At 45.3% G+C, this 17,917-nt stretch overlaps 2 protein-coding genes across 2 annotated transcripts in view; one reads left to right on the top strand and one right to left on the bottom strand.

Annotated features, from left to right (window-relative positions):
* The window catches only part of LOC149331559 (amblin-like), a 48,463-nt gene extending 42,943 nt beyond the window's left edge, over positions 1 to 5,520 (bottom strand). Inside the window, exon 1 of the mRNA XM_089557367.1 lies at positions 5,351 to 5,520. Within this exon, the coding sequence (XP_089413493.1) occupies positions 5,351 to 5,393 (43 nt within the window). The 5' untranslated portion in view covers positions 5,394 to 5,520. The remainder of the gene's footprint in view (positions 1 to 5,350) is intronic.
* LOC149331558 (amblin-like) lies at positions 5,443 to 16,181 on the top strand. Its single transcript, XM_089557366.1, has 4 exons — positions 5,443 to 5,548; positions 13,281 to 13,463; positions 15,309 to 15,491; positions 16,084 to 16,181. The coding sequence occupies exons 1-4, from the start codon at positions 5,443 to 5,445 to the stop codon at positions 16,179 to 16,181; spliced, it is 570 nt and encodes a 189-aa protein (XP_089413492.1).
* The last annotated feature ends 1,736 nt before the right edge of the window (positions 16,182 to 17,917 follow it).

Raw genomic sequence — 17,917 nt, 5'->3', positions numbered from 1 at the left:
CTTTATTCTAGCACAACACACAGTGAAGCAGCTATTGAATTTCGTCCCTGTTCTTCAGCAGGGCATTTCATCTGTCATCGATTGGTCTTGCAGCTAACACAGCTCTTCTCTGTTATTTTTTGGTCAGGTGCACACCGTCTACGATAAAATTTTTTGGTTAATTTACCTCTCTCTATGCTTACAAAACAAGGGGTAATCCATGCTTTCTTTTTCTCGTTTTTCTAGATAAATCCCTTTTTGGCGCAAAATTCTATTGCTGGAAGCTCAGGAAACAAGCTAAGAATATTGACAAGCATGGACCGACTTTCAATGCAACGATACAGGAATAAATGGTAATATTAAGAATCTGCAGCCCGGATAAAAGTCTTATCACGGTTTAAATGTGCCTTATCACGCGCACTTTAAACGGAATGTCTTCCAATAAACAGCCATAGGCATGTATGACTCCTTTCATGGCTAAACCATTATCGAATCAAACCCTTTCGTTTGCAAATATTTGCGATTTTACTTCGACGCACGTCTACTGTGCAATGATCGATGTTAAGGTGACGGCAGAAGTTTTGTTTTTTCAGACACTGTGAACAAGTAGAGGTTTAGTTTGGTTTGGTTTGGTTTATTGGGGTTTAACGTCCCAAAGCAACTCAAGCTATGAGGGACGCCGTAGTGAAGGGCTCTGGAAATTTCGACAACCTGGGTTCCTTAACGTGCACTGAAATCGCACAGTACACAGGCCTCTAGAATTTCACCACCTCCGAAATTCGGTCGCCGCGGCCGGGATCGAACCCGCGTCTTTCGGGTCAGCAGCCGAGCGCCGTAACCACTGAGCCACCGCTGCGTGGTGAACAAGTAGAGGTGTTGATTCAAAACAACTTACGCAGAATCAGTAAACCTTTAACACCATTCGGATCATTATTTTCCTCAGGGTTTTCATGTCTCAATGTCCCGAACAAGTTATGGCCACCAAAAGTTAATGTTTGCGATGCCGCGAATTTTAAATATTTACCCTTGGGTACTTTCTATGGTAATGAAAAACCGGTATGACCAAAGTTATAAAAGAGCTGCGCGTGATATGCTAGTGTCTTAGCATTGCTGTATCAGTAAACATTGCACTATTTTTTTCCTCTTTGAAAGCCGTTCTGTTTTGTGTATAGAATTGTTAGTTTAGCTGCGTTCTTTGATATAATTTGGCTTCTTTCAAATGCTTCGAATGTTTGCTTTTTTGTTGTTGTTTTTTGTGTAGGAAGGCAGGCCTCAGTCAGGAGCTTTTAGCGCCTTTTGCCGGCTCATCCTCGGTTTGCATGTGTTTTGTGAACCGAAAAATCAAATTTAAAAAAAAAACGCGCCATAAACGAGAGCAAGAAATGCACTGTCAGTCAACACATCCAATGCAACGGGCGCTATTCTGCAATGTATGCGCCTTTGTTGTCCTGGTTTCAGTGCCTTGTTTTTCATCTGCATCACACAGTATGTGATGCGAACTCCAGATTAGCTTATTAGAAAAATATACAGATTTCCTGCTCACGTTCGAGCTTCAGACACATTCTCACGCAGTATCAAGAAGGCAGCGAACATCAAGAAGCACTCGCCAGCCAGTGTGTATGTGTGTGTGGACATCACCGATGAAACGCATTGTATTGTGCCATCATCAACCTTCATGCGCACTTTCCCTTTCCTCCCCTTCCCTTTCCCCTGTGTGGAATATAGCAGGCCAGGGCCTTGTTACCACCGACCGAACTCTGCTCCTTTTCCTCTCAATCAATTTCCTTTCTCTCTCTCTCTCACTCACCAACTGACTTCGTAGAACGGAAGCCAACAAATAACCTGAGAGCAAGAGGAGTCTCGCCGCAAATGTGCACGGTAATGAAGCCCATTACCTGTAACAGACTCTGGTGTTAAAGTAAGGACAACTCATTACTTATCTTGCTCATTATTCCGTTTGATTCTGGTTAACTGTGACAGGCAGTAGATGTCGATGCGTCACAGGCGCCCTGTGCGTCGTTGGTGATGAACCTTTGTATTCCGGTTTTGAATTGAAGCCCACTATTCGTCAGCGGAACCCGCCTCGCGCGTGCTTTTTTACGTTTGGATGCGCGCAGATTCATGAAGCGCTACCAAGCGCCAAGGAGCTACTCTGCGTAACCTGTAAGCTCTTCGCCGACTGCGATGAACACGCACGTGATTACTGCGGTGATGAGCCCTCGGCTCACGGGGGAAGTTGACGTTAGCTCTGTTTCGACGCGGTTGCGACACCCATAATTGCGGCGGCCCGGGCAAACCGCCGACACGTTTCCGGACGGTGCCTGGGATCACGATGTCTTTTCCAGGCCTGGGTCCAACCACATCCAAAACTGAGACGGCGACTCAAGTGGGCCTCCCACAGTCCAGTTACGTTGGTAATGCAGTGTTCGTTGAACCAGCGTGCCATTCATCCGTGGTTCTGTGGAGTTGCGTGCAGAAAAGGCGGTGTGCCAACTTCACTTCACCCGCGTGCATTCGGAAGCGGAAGTGTGCATTCGGAAGCGTGCGTTCCGTTCTGCTACAATGGGTGTGTCGTAGCTTTAAAAATTTTTTGCAGCCCGGATTCAATTGGTGTTTTATTCGTCGACTGTGATGTGCTACTCGTCGTAGGCGGGCAAATGTTTCGCCGCTCTTCTAGTGAAGAACCATGTGCACCAAAGTGCAGTGCAAACAAACATAGTGACTTCCTGTTTGCATCCTTCAGGCAGAGCAAGTGGCCTTTGCTTGAGAAATAAAGGGCATAGTATACTGGTGAAAATTTCAAACAGAAGGTATATGAATATATGAGCTGCCAATGAGGTAGTCTATGACCAGGTGCCAACAAGAGCTTTTTCTTTTCCTTAACCAAGGTCAAACGCGACTACAGATTAACTGAAATCACCGTCTTCGGATTTTATCTACAGCGTTTTCAAACGTGAAATGTGCAATACAACATCAGTCAATTTGACCATTTAAAAAAAATATCTGCAAGAATAACATGCCAGTAAAGTTCCGTACAAAGCGAAAAGGTTCTTTTTCTCTTCCTTCCTTTCTTCCTTTGCACCAGGGGTGCCCCGTCGGAGACTACTTGCTATGACTGAAGGTCGGTTGGACAATACTCGGCAACAACAGCCGACTTGCAGGGAATACAAACTGAAGCTTTAGGTACAATAGTTTAGATATATATACAAGTTGAGCAGTGAGCACAACAACATGGAACTGGCTAACATTTAGGGGAGGCCCCTACTCGGCATAGCCGAAGATACGTTACATCTATCTCCGTAGCCCAGAACCCTTTTTCCGGGCTCCGGGACCCAGTTTTAAAGACACATGGTCCCGGCCCACACTCTTCGGCACCCAATCGTGTGAAACTCTTAATACGATTGGTTATTAGCCCTTTGGCCCGCCCTCCAATTTCCTTAAGGCACATAACCCTCTCTCAAATATACATAGTGTAAAAAGGACATCATTTTCACTTAAAACATAGAGAATTTCGAGAATGGACGCACAAACGGATTGGCTCCCTGGGTTACGTGCCACTCCCCACACTTCCACTGTATTAGACAAACTCTGTCCCCTATGCAAAGAAAAGCAAAATACTTAAAAACAACATAGCAAAACACTTCCACTGTATTAGACCAACTCTCTCCCCTAAGGAAGAAAACGCAAAAAACACATAAAAACAACATAGCAAGACACTTCCACGGGCGCTGGTCTCCCCAGAACCCCTGGCCTTGACGGTTCTCGGAATTAGGGCAATTATCGGGCCCAAACGCGAGCCACGACTATCGCGCACAAAAACGCCAAACCGCGTCCCATGCGTGTCCGATTACCGTGCACTGCCGACCCAACAGCCGCACCCCGGGGTCCGGGTGGTGTCATAACTGAACTGGCCGTCACTGTCCTTAATTAAGCAGGTGGCTGCGTCCGCTATGTCCGGTGGCATCTTCTGCTCGCGCCCGTTTCTTGAGAACTGTGGATGTTTCAGCTTCCAAGCTTTGGCGCCATACTGAACGCCAGCCAGCTGCCCTGTCGCTGACAACTCCCATTTATCTGGGCGCGTCTGGCCCCGCTTCGTCTAGTAGTGTTCCCTTTTCAAAGAAACGCTGTCTAACCACCGAACGAAGCGTTCGCAGCTAGATTGAGGCGCATCTGGTATCTGTCAAGACGTGGTGACCCGTCGTCGTTCGTCACCCTGTTAGCGCTACGTTTTTATTGCTCTTTGTATACTGGCGCGAAGCGGTCCTGGGCGAGAAGCAAGCTCCGCGACCCCGACACTCGCGTCTTTCCCCGAAAGGGGACAATGGGATGTCTGGGCGAGCCGGCTGCTCCCCCTCTCGCTGCTGCCCGCCTTGAGCGCTAACTGCCGCTTCCGCTTTGCGCCCTCCTCGCAGCCCCCCCGCCGGGGGGTCTCCAGAGTCTGCAGCGGTGGGACACAGGAGACAGAGAGATGGGCGCTCCTAATGAACCCGCGCGCATCCACAGATCTCTTTGTGGCCCGCTCAATAGCGAAGCCGACCTCCCCTAGCCGCGAGAAAACGAGGGGGGGGGGGGGGGGTAAATACACATGGTGCATGCTAGCCCTCTACAATGCCGTAAATAATACGTAAACAAACAGACGCGCATATGCTAGCTTCAGGGCACAGGATTATCTCCAACACCACATCTCAACACCACAAGTCATGTTTTCAATAATACTGCACAGGAATACGTAGGGTTTTGTTGCGGGGGCAGGTCAAAATTATTGCAACCATTGTCTTTTCCAGCGAGATTTGTGGGGCTCTCAGTCCTTACGACAGAGGCCTCGGCAGTAGCCGCATTGCGCGCGGCAGAGATGAGAGGCACGTACATTAAATGGATATCGTGCGGCCGCCTTTTATTGCTGGAATGTGTCTGCTTCCGCCAGTATCTACTCCCGGGATACCTGGCTTACCGCACTGCTGCGCAGCGTTCTTTTTTTATCACCAGCGGTCGGAAGGTTCGTGCTAACTTGCACTTCTAATGTGCGGCGAGTACAACAAATCCCAAAACTTAATATTGACTTATTGAAGGGCAGTAGGCGTTGGTGTCAAGGCGTGCCACCGAAACCGCAGAAAAGAGGACGCCACGTAAGGACTCTGCAAAGAGTGACGTCGTAGGTTGGAAAAGCTGGCTCCAGCGTCAAGGCTGCAGAGGCTGCGTCCGCACAAACTGAAGAAAACAGGTGCCGGAGGCGAGCGCAAACCAAAAGAACCTGTACAGCGTTTCATAGACAATTCCCTTGTTTTTCTGTAGTTTCTCAGTAGGCGGCTTTCTGTCAGAGGTGTTTCGACATGAGCACTACAGGCAGCAAGAGGCGCTTCCCACTGCTTACCTGAGTGCATTCCAGCTGTGCGCCAAGGTTCGCAGAATTTCATGTTATTGGGGCGAGAGCTCCACTAGGCCCTGTTTCGTGAAGGTCATCGGATGTTGCAGTTTGACCTTCAGCAGGAGGATCGCCGGAGGTGTCGCTGGGACTTCAGACCACGTGGCTCAGAGCAGCGGCAGCCGATGCTCCACTGCTCCAACCGGAGTGCGCCGACCGCCGCTTCACCAGATGTGGTCATGTGACTCGGCACATGCGCGTCACTCGGCGTTCGCCTTGGGAGACGATGCCGCTCCCGCATGTATTTTCGCCATGGATGATTGATAGCGCGGCTCACAGTGTGCCTGGAACGCCTGCGTGGCGTTTCAAACGTTTGACCAACGAAACGTAGCCAAGTGCAATGAAACTTTCGCTCCGTCTAACTTGGTTTAGGAGAGTTATGACACTGCCAATTTTTTGTTGTCATGTAAGCGTCACAGTTTCGATTTTATTACTTTCCAGAATTTTTTTTGTGGTAAAATTTTCTGGCAGTAAGTCTGAGGCTTCAGTCAGTCTAACGTGCGATGGTAATAATTTTGAAGGCCGGGGCACTGTCTGAGTGGTTATGGCGCTCGGCCCCTGTCACTTAAGACACGGGTTCCATCCCGGCCGCTGCGGTCGAATTTCAATGGCGGCGATATTCTAGAGCCTTATGTACCGTGCGCTGTCAGCGCTTGTTGCAGACCCCCGGGTGAACGAAATTATCCGGAGCCCTCCGCTATGGTGTCCCTCATAGCCTGAGTCGCTTTGGGGCATTACACTGGAGCAGCTGTAAACATGCCTTAATCCTAAACGTGGTGCACAAAGAACTACTTTAGTGTTTTAATTCTATTCAGGTCGTCTGTTTTACACTATAAGACACGTAAATTATCGCGTAGGGTGAAAACTTCACGCTCCTTTCACAACTGTCGCAGGAATGACAGTATGATCTACCACCCGCTCCTCGGCTCACAAATCAAGCCACATGTTAACTTCGCATATCGGAAGTGCAGGATGCTTTTAATGCCATGCAGATTTCTTCTTACACTCCGAATATGTTAGAATATGCTGCTTGGAAACTGGGGCCCTTCATCGTTCCCTACAATACTTCATTCTTTCAGCTAACCTTTTACAGGTCATATATTTATGCTTCTATGCGTTGGGGAAATACAACAGCCATAAAAAACTTCTCAGGGAGTGCATGTATATACAAAGCTTTAAACTGCCGTTGGAGTTCGTTTCCATCTAATAAACTAAACTTAGTTTGTACCATCACTGGAATCCTCGCTATTTGACCATATCGCGCCTACGCCTAAGTCTATGCACATAGCAAATTAACGACGTGAGCCACGCTATGTTAGTCATCCGCACTCAGCACTATTCTGCCGCCTTCGAGAAGCAAAGAGCCCTAAAGCAAAGCAAAAAGCATCGCAGTTATTTTATTATTTATTTTATTTGAACATACTGCAGGCCCTTTTCGGGCCCATGCAGGAGTGTTTACAATGCATCATTGATCAAACAGAGTAAAAACAAAAATTCAAAAATACAGAGATGTTCTCTGACCCAAACACAAAAAGATTAGGAGAGAATTAAGCAGAAAAGTCAATTTTTTCGATATAATTAAGAAATAGTTCCGCGGACGTACACTTCACCGCATCTTCAGGCAATTTATTCCAATATGATATAGCATCTGGAAACAGGGAGTACTTGTGGATATTTACACGGCTGACTGGTTGACGAAGTGTTTTACTATGGTTTGTTCTAGACGAGTGTTTGAATGGCGGGTGTAAGTATTGTGAGTTGGCTATTTTGAAGTGACCGTGAAGAAGTTGGAACAAGAACTTTAATCTTGAAATGATTCTTCTCTGTGACAGGCTTTGTAAATTTGTCTGAACTATTAGACTGGTAGCGCTAGTTTGGCGTGAATACTTTGAATAGACAAACCTCACTGCTAGTTTTTGGATGCGGTCTAATTTGTTGATTAAACTTTTTTGATGGGGGCTCCAGACTATATCAGCATATTCTAGGGTAGGTCTTATAAGAGTTTTATAGGCACTGAGTTTAATATGGGCCGGCGTGTTACGGAGCTTTCTCCTTAAATAATGTAATTTACCTTCAGCTTTAGAACAAATGGAGTTAGCTGAATACGTGAGCACGATGCTAACTGGTGCGCCATATTTGGTTGCATCTCAGGTTCCTCGAAACTCGAGTTGGTTCATAAAAGGCGGGAAGGGGGAATTAAATTCAGGAACATTTAGGAACTGTTGGGAGCATTGAGAATTTAAATACCGGGTTATCATACTTTTCGCGCGTTTTTAAACACAAATATGCGTCAATTTTCATGCGCATGGGAGCTTTGTTATGCAGTATGAAAACTTTCGCGGCCTCTGTTTGCAGCTCATGCGATAATCATCGCGAATTCTGTTTATACCGAAGAATAGGAAGAAAACAGGGAATCAGAGCAGTGCTAAAAACTGGACCTATTTAATTAGTGGTTGGTACCGAACTGGTGTGTTTCCTTCCGTCGCCCTGTGTCGCGGTCTTTTGGGTTCATTATATGCGTTATAAGCAGTCCTTTTCTTACAACCTCTCGATGGTATCTGTTCGTTTTCGTAAAAAAAAAGGCCCTTTCCAGATTTAGCCATGCAACGTTCATCCAAATTTATGCTCCTGCTTTTGAGCGAGTGCTTTTTAAGCGGAAAAAAGCTCCATCGTGTTGTTCCTCCTAGAAAAATGATAGCTGTTATGTTTACTTCCTAATATTTAAGCTCTCCTATTTGCGGTAATCAAAGGGTGTATAAGAGAAGGTGCAAGATATAAAATTTTCACTCCACCAGATGATAGCAAGATTAGCTCCTCTAAAAGCGACGCTGCAAACTTCAGCTGAACAATATTTCGCAACCACTGCTAGAAGGACAGTGCGAATAATTTTTTTTTTACTTCGCTCCTCTGCAACATATTCAAAAACCGACCGCTTCGGTCAAAGAACTAAATATCACAATAGAAGGATGGTGATCTCCGAAAAGACAACAACCCGGCCACCTGAGGTCATCGTATAGTTCCTTTTTAATACAAAGCCACATCTTCAAGAGGCTTAGAAAAGGCACGAATTCTCGCCAATGGAAACACATGTTGAATCATTGCTTGCGCACAACGAGCAATCAGTTATCTCTCTAAAGAAAAACATTGTTATAGACAGGGAACACACTGCAATAAGAAAAGAATGGATTTCTGGCCCGTCCACTTTTCCCACCTCCATGCTACCCACTTATTTCGCTAGCGTAGAAGTCGCCCTCATCGACACCGCCAAAAAGCAATCACATTGTTTTCCGACAGATGCATTTAGCAGTTGTGAAATATAACGAAAAACAATACATGAGCTGAAAGTAAGCTCGATTTTTTTTGTGTGCCAGTTGAGAGGTGCCTGCGTGCGTAAAGCTTGCAGGTTACTTTGTTTTTGTTTTTTTATAACCGAAGTAAGGAGCATGAACGCAAGTGCTTTTGCACCACAAAAGCGGATTTTCTTCTACAATATTTTTCTATCATGAGAACAATGTCGTGCGCAATAGAAGCCGATGACCTCAGATAATACCTGAAAAAGGGCATATACTTTTAAGGGTGATGCGTAAAAAGAAAAGAAGGCAGTTGATACTTTTGCGACATCTTCGACCCTCCATATTTAAAGATTTAGTGTGCGCGAAAGTATTTCTTTCAGACAAGCACTGTTTTTCTTGCCAAATATATCACAACCTGAAAAAGAAATTAAGCAAAACACGCAACGTACTATATATAAGACTGTGCATTAGCCTGTCTATCATAGATTTTGTGGCAACGTTCCACGACGCATTAGGGAGAGCTTTCCCGCCATGCATAATCGCGCCTCTTTCAGCATACTTTTGGCCACCGCATTCGTTGCCTCTGGTAAGGTGTCGTTTTCAACTCCAATTTCTCTTTGAAACTTTTTTTTATCTAATGTGTCATTACCAACCTAGTGTAAAAGCACCTGTTATATAATGAAACAAAACTTATTAGCGTTATTGATTGTTGTGCATTTTATGAAAAAGAAACCCTTCGTGCTGCATAACAAGCATTAGAATATAGCACTCCATTAAACGCCAACTATAAAAGTACAGATTGAACGGTGACTAAGCCAACTATTACAACATGAAATGCAACCGTGCCTCATTTATCCCGATATTTGGTCATTCGGAATCCCTACTAACTGATTTTTATAGTTTCACTGATTAATTTTATTTTGGTAAGAAGGGGATGGCCTGAATGAATCACTGCGATCTTTAGAAAGGAGAAAATTTTTCGTATTTCTTCTATATGCCGGAAATCAGGCGGAACAAATTATTACATGGATGCAATAAAACTACCGCCGTTCCACAACGAATGGCCATAGGGTGTCGGTCCGCACACGAACTTTGCGCTTATAAGAAACGATGCGAAAATTTCGTTTTCAATTTTGCTCTTTTTATACTATATGTCGGCTCAGTACCGTATTTCTGATTCTCATGTGCCAAAATACAACGAGGACGTCGACATAGTCTAAATTCCGAGCGTATGACACAGCTGCCAGAGCAGCCCATCACTTTCTCTTGTTACAACACACATCTCGCCTGAGACGTTTAGAGAGAACATCAATTTTTATGTGATATTATACTGTTAGCTTATGCTTTTACTGCATGAATGGGGATGAGTAAAGTTTAAAAGTCTGCAGTACGCCAAGTGTAAACTTTACACAAACCAGACATCACCGACCCAAATGAAACAAATCATCGGAACAAGCCAGGGCATTCTCAAAATACAGTTGTCAAGTTGCATAGATATCCTAGAGCGCTGCTGCTATGTTCAAGAGTTCTAATATTCCGCCCAGAGAAATCCGGAACAGCCGGCTGAGGACACAGGAAAATAAAAAAAAAAGCAATAGACAATTTCAAGTATGATAAATAACAAAAAAAAACATTTTAGGATTGGTGGAGATTCCCTGCTCGCAAACAACCTCAAAGAATTCGAATGAGCTGTCATCGTACACAAAATAAAACTGTAAATGAGTTAGTTCATGCAACTACGCACGTAACCCGGCCTTTGTGAAGTCGTTCTTAAGTCCCTAGAAGAAAGCAGTTTCGAGTAAACACTTGCATTTCAGTTGAGGTAATCATTTCTCAATTGTTAAACTTTAGCTTGCGCACTTCCTTCGTACTGAAAGTGAAAAGTTTCGCTCATGCTGCATATCAGTCACATCATCCATAAAGTTTAATCTGGATAGATTGGAGCTATACGTGTCCTTCTCTTAAAATATTCCATTATATCAGCCTGGTTTTTTTTCTGGAAAGGCTCCAATACGATGCTTGGATAATTCAGTGTTGGACTTGCTAGGCTTTTATAACGGCCCTGCAAAGCTACGGCTGCTCCTCTGGCAGCGCGATTACTGCGTACACTCGATGAGGGGACTGGACACATCTGTCGCCCGTCGTTCATTTAAACGCTATCGTGCCAACAGGAATTTGTTTTCTTCGGCGTTTGCGTGGGGATATAAGCAACCTCCGCTGCCAGTGATCTGTGACACGAACTTGAGGGCATATGTTGGGCAGAATTTCTTCCTAGTTGGACGTCCAAATAATAACAAAAATCAATGCAGACGCCATTTTTCCCCCAGGTCCTCCGACAGAACTACCGGGGGCGCACAGTTTTGTTACAATTCTGCTTCAATACCTCGCTTGCTATCACCACCTCTTTTTCTATATCAAACATTCTTTCAAGCAATGGTCGAGGGATGATGAGTTGTCAGACGTTTGCTGCCATTTGTGTCTCGGTCGCCAATTTAATCGGTTGACTGTAACATAGCGATAGCCCAGCGGTGTGAACATCTACCTTGCATGTGAGAGGTGCGGGGGTTCGAACCCCAGTGCCGCCAGCCATCCACTGGTTCCATTCGCACATGACACACGTTTCACGCGTGGCACACTTCGTTTCACCAGTTTTGAGAACCCAACTGCATAAGTGAAAGTGAAGATGCAATTACCTTGAAATACGCTGCTATCTTTTTTTAAACATTCAACTAGCCTTGAAAACTCAGCATCAGATTTGATGATCCCCGCTGCAACTTGCACCTCACTGCCAGCAACATGTGAGACAGATTTTTTGCACTTTAGGCCTTGCTTTCTTTTGGGGCGTTTTCTTAATCCATCGAACACAGCGGGTCATGTTAGCAGTAAAAACTTGTTGGATACGCTTAGAAACAGTGGTGCCTACCCTATCCTCTTTCTTTTGGCGCCGCTTGCGTCCAAAAAAATTCAGGGGGCACTTTGATTCTCTAAAGTGCTGCAAAATGAAAGCCTTTCCTAGCGCACTGTTTGGCATTGACTGCGAGACTGTTTGTGCTGTACTAGTGCTTTATTTGACTACACACTTTGACTACACATTACAACTACACACTTTGACTGGCGACTTTGAGTTCTTGTTTAACACGACTCTCTCTCTCTGCTTCGATGAGTTCAGTTGTATATATGGCTCTGTTCGCAGTAATGAAGTATGTAATGTGGTCACCCACAGACGCCTTACGCCCCATGACGCCCCCTGTGGGAGCGGACGACAGCTATTTCATTAGTTGTCGTGTCCTCCAAAAGGGGGCGTCAGGCATCCGTGGGTGACCTCATTACTGCGAATCCGCACGCTCTGACGTCATAACCATTTCGAACAGCCGAAAAGCGTGACACCTCTGCTGACAAGCTTCTGTCGACAAGCTTCTGTCGACAAAGATGAGGCATTGAAGGCTTCAGCTTTAAAAAGTCATCACCAAACCTCAGTGGGCGCAGTCTATACCGAATCCTCACCGAATTTACCAGTAGCGCCTAATACAATACTACAGGGCTTTGATAGAAGCATGGGAGCTCTCATGACTTTCAGAAATGTTCCTCGCTGGCTATTGCCAACGGTCTTCTATGAAATACCAACAATTTCTTTCCAAATGCACGCGTCAATATTAAGGCAAAGTGTACTAAAAAGTGGAAAATTGTATTTCTGTGTGATGCTAAATGGAGGTTTTAGTTGACGATGTAAGCCAAAGCATGAATAATAATATTCCTGTACTATGGACACGATAGCTATCACTACCGAATTTCGCTGTCAACCTTTCCGGCACCACAGCTGCAGCGCGGCACTGAGGAATGCACCTTCCAATTTTATTTTCTCTGTCAGTTTTGAGCAGGAAACAAAATTTCGTGCAAAGCGCCAGTGGGCTTATCAAAGCGGAAGGTAACCATGAATCTGCGAGGAAAAATATTGTAGAATACAGTTTAGTTAAGCTTTACGTACTATGAACATCAATGGGAAAATGTCCTTATTTAATTTAAACACTTCTTCATGCAGCCGGGAATATGCGCTGCGTCCTTGCTAATATCCTTGCTCGTGCGATCAACTAAGACAACACAAAAGAAGTTTTCAGCTCCTCTTTTAAAGAACACAAGTCGCACAAGTATGAGCCTTGTCCTGCTCTTTCGAGATTTCTTTTTTGGGTTTTATTGTGGCGCTGGCCTATCGTTCTTTGTTTACTTCACAAATATTCTTCGGAAAGCTGAACTTCACATTTGACAAGCATTCGTCTATCTCTAGAACCCCTTTCTGAAGCATCCGTCCATCTTTTAAGGTGTTTTACAAGGTTTTTGTGTCCTGACCATCATGGTTCCTCCGTGTCAATAACTGGCTACTCAGCACAAGTTTGTGGGTATCAACCCTTTCCATGGTACCCGTATTTCGATAGAAACCGATGCAAACGCATAAGTGCACTCATAGTTCGGCGTGTGTCACAACAGCCTTCGTGAACGAAATTAATTCTTAACCTTTCTCTGCATCGTTCTTGATCGCTCACAATGTGTCTCAGTCAACTGAATCAATTAACAAAGCATTTTTTTTTCAGTGGTTGCCCAGCGAGCTCCACCCTACTGCTACAAAAAGCCAGAGGTGGGCCTGTGCAAAGCTCTCATTGAAAAGTGGTATTTCGATCCCTCTGCCCGAACATGCAAAACTTTCTATTACGGTGGCTGTCATGGGAACGCCAACAACTTCAACACGAAGGAGAAGTGTCTGGAAGTCTGCCTACGTGAGTGCACTGCACAGGCGATAGCCTGTCTCTCGGAAGACAAAGCGACCGCTGGGGTGCACATGTGATGGCACAGCCAGGGGTAGGAAACTTCAGTTTGTTCCGGTTTAAACTACTTCAACGCACCTGGCGGCTGGAGGTTAGCTAATGCTTAAAACTGAATGAATCCTGCCCACGCACGTGGCGTGATGAGACTGCGGCCGTGGCCGAATCGTCTAGTAATCGCGATACGAAGATGCTTTTTTTTTTTCATCGGTGGCTCGAGTCCGGTTCGGATATTACGTTTTTGTTAGGCTGGACACCGTTGTCATGACGACAATACAATGCTCTAGTTGGCTTCTCTCCGGCCGCTATGGGAGGAATTGGCGTTGATGTTTGTACTTGCTGGACAGTCGTGTATATGGAAGTTTCCTACCCTGGCATAGCAACCCGACCACAGCGTGTCGAACGCGGCGCTTTATAAAGTGGCGCAAACTGGTTGCACAGATAATGTGAGTAGTGGCGCCATGTAGTGCTAAAACCTTAGATCCTAGTTTTGTGTCATTTGATGGCTTACGCGAGGACCGGCACCTTGAAAAAGTTTATTAAATGCCTGTACCCAGACCAAACGTGCGCCCACAGGTCAGTGCGAATTGTTGAGCCACAGGCTGTGGCGTGTGTGTCAAGATTTCCACCAGCGCACTAAAGTGTGGCCATTACTACAATATTTCACTCGTTCGAACAAGCTGTGCTGAGTTTCCGATACTATATAAGCAAGGAATTCCAAGCCTTCCCTGTCCAGAATATAAGCTGCAGCTACCGGCATAGTAGTGCTTATAACAGAATGGATCTCAACACAAAATTTTTTCAAGAAATGCCATACGCTTTCTACACCCTAAAGCCCCTGAATTCTATGACATCCTGAGAGCGACCTGCTGCGCAGGGAATTTTTGCTTGGTCGCGGCGCGGTTCAATATAATCATGTGAACACTGAACTGTTCTCGATAAACGCCAGGGTAGCATATTAAGGGGGGACTGTGCTTGAAAAACTTGCCATCCTACATACGCAATGCCTTATGACCTCAACCGTTCCTAAATCTTGCAAGAACGCTAAAGTTATCTTGATACATAAGTAAAGGGACGTCACGGACTTGAAAAAATTAAAGGCCGATCAGCTTACTGTCCACCGCCTGCAAGGTACTCACTAAAGTAACAGCTAATGAAATCACGACAGACTCAAACATTAAAGGACAAGGCAGGCATTCCTAAAGGCTACTCGACAATTGCCATATTCACACTATTATTATGGTGACACAGAAATGCGCAGATTATAATGAATCCCTGTATATAGACTTCATAGATTACGAGAAAGCTTAGGAGTCATGCTGGCATTACGGCATCAAGGTGTGGAAGAGCCATAAGCGAAATACTAGAACGCATCTACCGCGGCTCCAGAGCCAGTGCAGAAATTCACAAAGTAATAAAATACTAAGAAGGAAGGGTGACAGGCAGGGAGCATAAGAGTTAATAGAAAATACCGTAGTAATCTGCGATTCACTGATGACATTGTGTTGCTAAGAAACTCAGGGGACGAATGCTTTGACAGGAAAAGCAGATGGGTTGGTCAGAAAGTAATATGCCGGAAACTGGAGTAATATCCAAAAGTTTCAGAAGAGAACGGCTGTTTACAAAAGGCAGCCAGTTGCTGAAAATGGCAAGGGAATACATTTACTTATGGCATGTGGTAACCACCGGTGTGAACCTCGAGAGTGAACTGGCTTGCAAAATGAGAACGGGGAGGAGCGCATTTACCAGATACCCTCAGATCACGAATGACAGTTGACCTTAAGCTCTTATTTTTTACAGCTAAACGTCGACCTGGCTCGGTTTGTCGTCAAGAGCCTGATACAGGCTTCTGCAAGGCTTATAAACCACAGTGGTACTACGATATCAGCAGAGGGTATTGTTTGGGATTCGTGTATGGAGGCTGCAAAGGAAACGGCAACAGATTCGGTACCTGCTGGGAGTGCATGAGTAAATGTGGCAGAGGTGAGTAGGCGTCACGTATAAGGTGAGTCCCTACGATATGACGAAGACTGAATCAGTGGACCAAATCAAACGTATTTGCAACTGCGGGAGCTACCCATGCAAGCTTTTTATTTGAAAGCTGTGCGTAGAACCATAACCGAGGTGCAGTAATCTTCGTCAGAGCCAATCTGAAATTGGGGGTTGACCTATTCGCGGAACCAACCTATTTTCAGGGTCTAAGGTCTAACTTTCCTCCCAAATCTTATTACTTAACCACAGTATTATTCAAGCCGCTCGAACGCTCCTGATCTCTTCGTAAACAAGTACGATTAATAGACTCAGTAGGTGGAGTATATCGCGGTAGGTATAGAGTCAAATTACACGGCTCCATGAATCGTACTGCACTCGCTAACTCTGCATGAAGTAAACTCCTCATTGTTTATTTCGCCGCACCATTATTGATCTGTCGGCGCCGTTCCGTGGTTGGCCAGCCATTATTGGGTCTTTTGAAGCGGACACAAACACTTGCTTGATATGGTAAATCTCACAAGGAAGACCTCCAGTTTCAACGTATGGCGGAGGTCTGTACTAACGTCTTTTATTTATTCATCAGGTAAGAACAAGCATCTCTGTACGAAGCTCACCCGAGAGTTCAAGAGGAACTACACAAGAATTGGCGGGTCCTTCAACGAGCCACGCCTGCCCAAATAGCGTCTTCGCTATGAAGTACTGAGTAACAAGCTACCTACCATATATCTTCTGCAATTTGAGCATATTGCCAAATAGGTACAATACACATGTTTTAATCTTCATTTAAAATAAAGATATCCAAACAGTGACTGATGATATCTTTGTCGTTCACATATCCTAAACATAGGATAACCTCAACATCTGCACAATAATCAAAACAGCGGTATCGAGTACTAAAATGGGCGTTTCGGCTTTGTGGTGACTCCAATACAGCTTTTCAGTTCTCACTACGCTGTAGTAACGGTGTAGCATCTCCAATAGTTTCAGGTTACTTTGGTTCTCCATATGGTAAATTTCACTCTAGTTCTCGCCATGATGAGGATTTTTGTAGCACCAAGCATTCCCCCGTCATAAACTGTCCGTGACGGTTTACGACGGCCTGAAGTGCCGAACTTCAATGTCATTTTTTGATGCAACACTTTAGCAAATTTTCAATTGGTATACACATTTAATCAGTGATATAGAATCGCGCGACCAAAATGAAGTGGTGTAATCGCTGCGATGCTTAGAATACCCGGCGGCAGGAAGGCATGCGGCTGACCCGTGCTATAAGATTAATACAACGCAGTTTACAAGTTAAATTTTTGAAGCAAGTCCATGTATCCCTCTCATCTCGAACGCCGGGTAAAGTCGAGGGCAGTTAGGTCTCGCAGATGGTAGGCAACGAACGCATCTTTGAAAGCAACGTATCACGAGCGGACAGCCTGCTAAAAAGGTGCAATGCATGCGCTCTGAGTGTGTCAGGGTACGTGCACAAGAGGCAGGGGCTGGTCGTGGAACGGTGACATGAGCCGTGGGATGAAGTAGGCACTAAATGAAACGAAGACGTTAGCGTTAGTACGAGCATTAGGAAGAGTTGTAGCATACGCTACCGTAGCATTTGCTTCCGCGCGTCGCCAATGCGAACGCGCTGGCTGGTCCCAACGCGAAAACCGGGCGCTCAGCTCGCCGGCACGCGGCGCCATCTAATGACCTCGCGGCGACTTTTTTGGACGACCCCTTACCGCGCACTCCAATTGTGTACGTGCTCGAAGCTTCTACCTACTTGCTAGTTTGGTTTCTGCTGGTTTATGGTGATTTAACGTCCCGAAGCGGCTCAGACTATGGGGACACCGTGGTGAAGGGCTCCGGAAATTTAGACCACCTGAGGCTTTTTAACGCGCACTGACATAACACAGTACATAGGCCCCTAGAATTTCGCCTCCATCGAAATTGGATGAAGGCGAAATTCTAGAGGCCCTCGTATTGTATATGCCTGCCTCTTGTTGAGCTTCCAGTACAACAATCCCCTTTGCGAGTCTGGGCGTATCTGCCTTCGCAACGTCATTATTGTAGGCGATAATTTAAAACCTTGCGTAATTAGCGCAGCTTAAATGGAAGATATGGCGCACTAACACACACAAGGAACAGTAAACAGAATTTTTGAACTTTTTTAATCAGCACCTCTTGAATTAATGTATTTACTGCAGGACTGTCTGGCCGGGCAGATGCAAAAACTTTTCAGATAAAGAGAGGTAAAAATGTAGCTGTTGAATGGATTCGTGCATTACGATACATAACAACTTCATTTCTCGCCGAAAACAGAACAGAGAGCACCTAAGCTTAACCCACTACACTACAGATGATGGTCCCGGGCCCGAATTTAAGAATTGAGAGGTTTGATCCACAATCAGTAGCCACCAACCACAGCAAACTAT

The sequence above is a fragment of the Amblyomma mixtum genome, chromosome 8 (genome assembly GCF_055824585.1).
Source record: "Amblyomma mixtum isolate Tamu chromosome 8, ASM5582458v1, whole genome shotgun sequence".
NCBI lineage: Eukaryota > Metazoa > Arthropoda > Arachnida > Ixodida > Ixodidae > Amblyomma > Amblyomma mixtum.
This window is presented reverse-complemented; position numbering and strand designations above follow the sequence as displayed.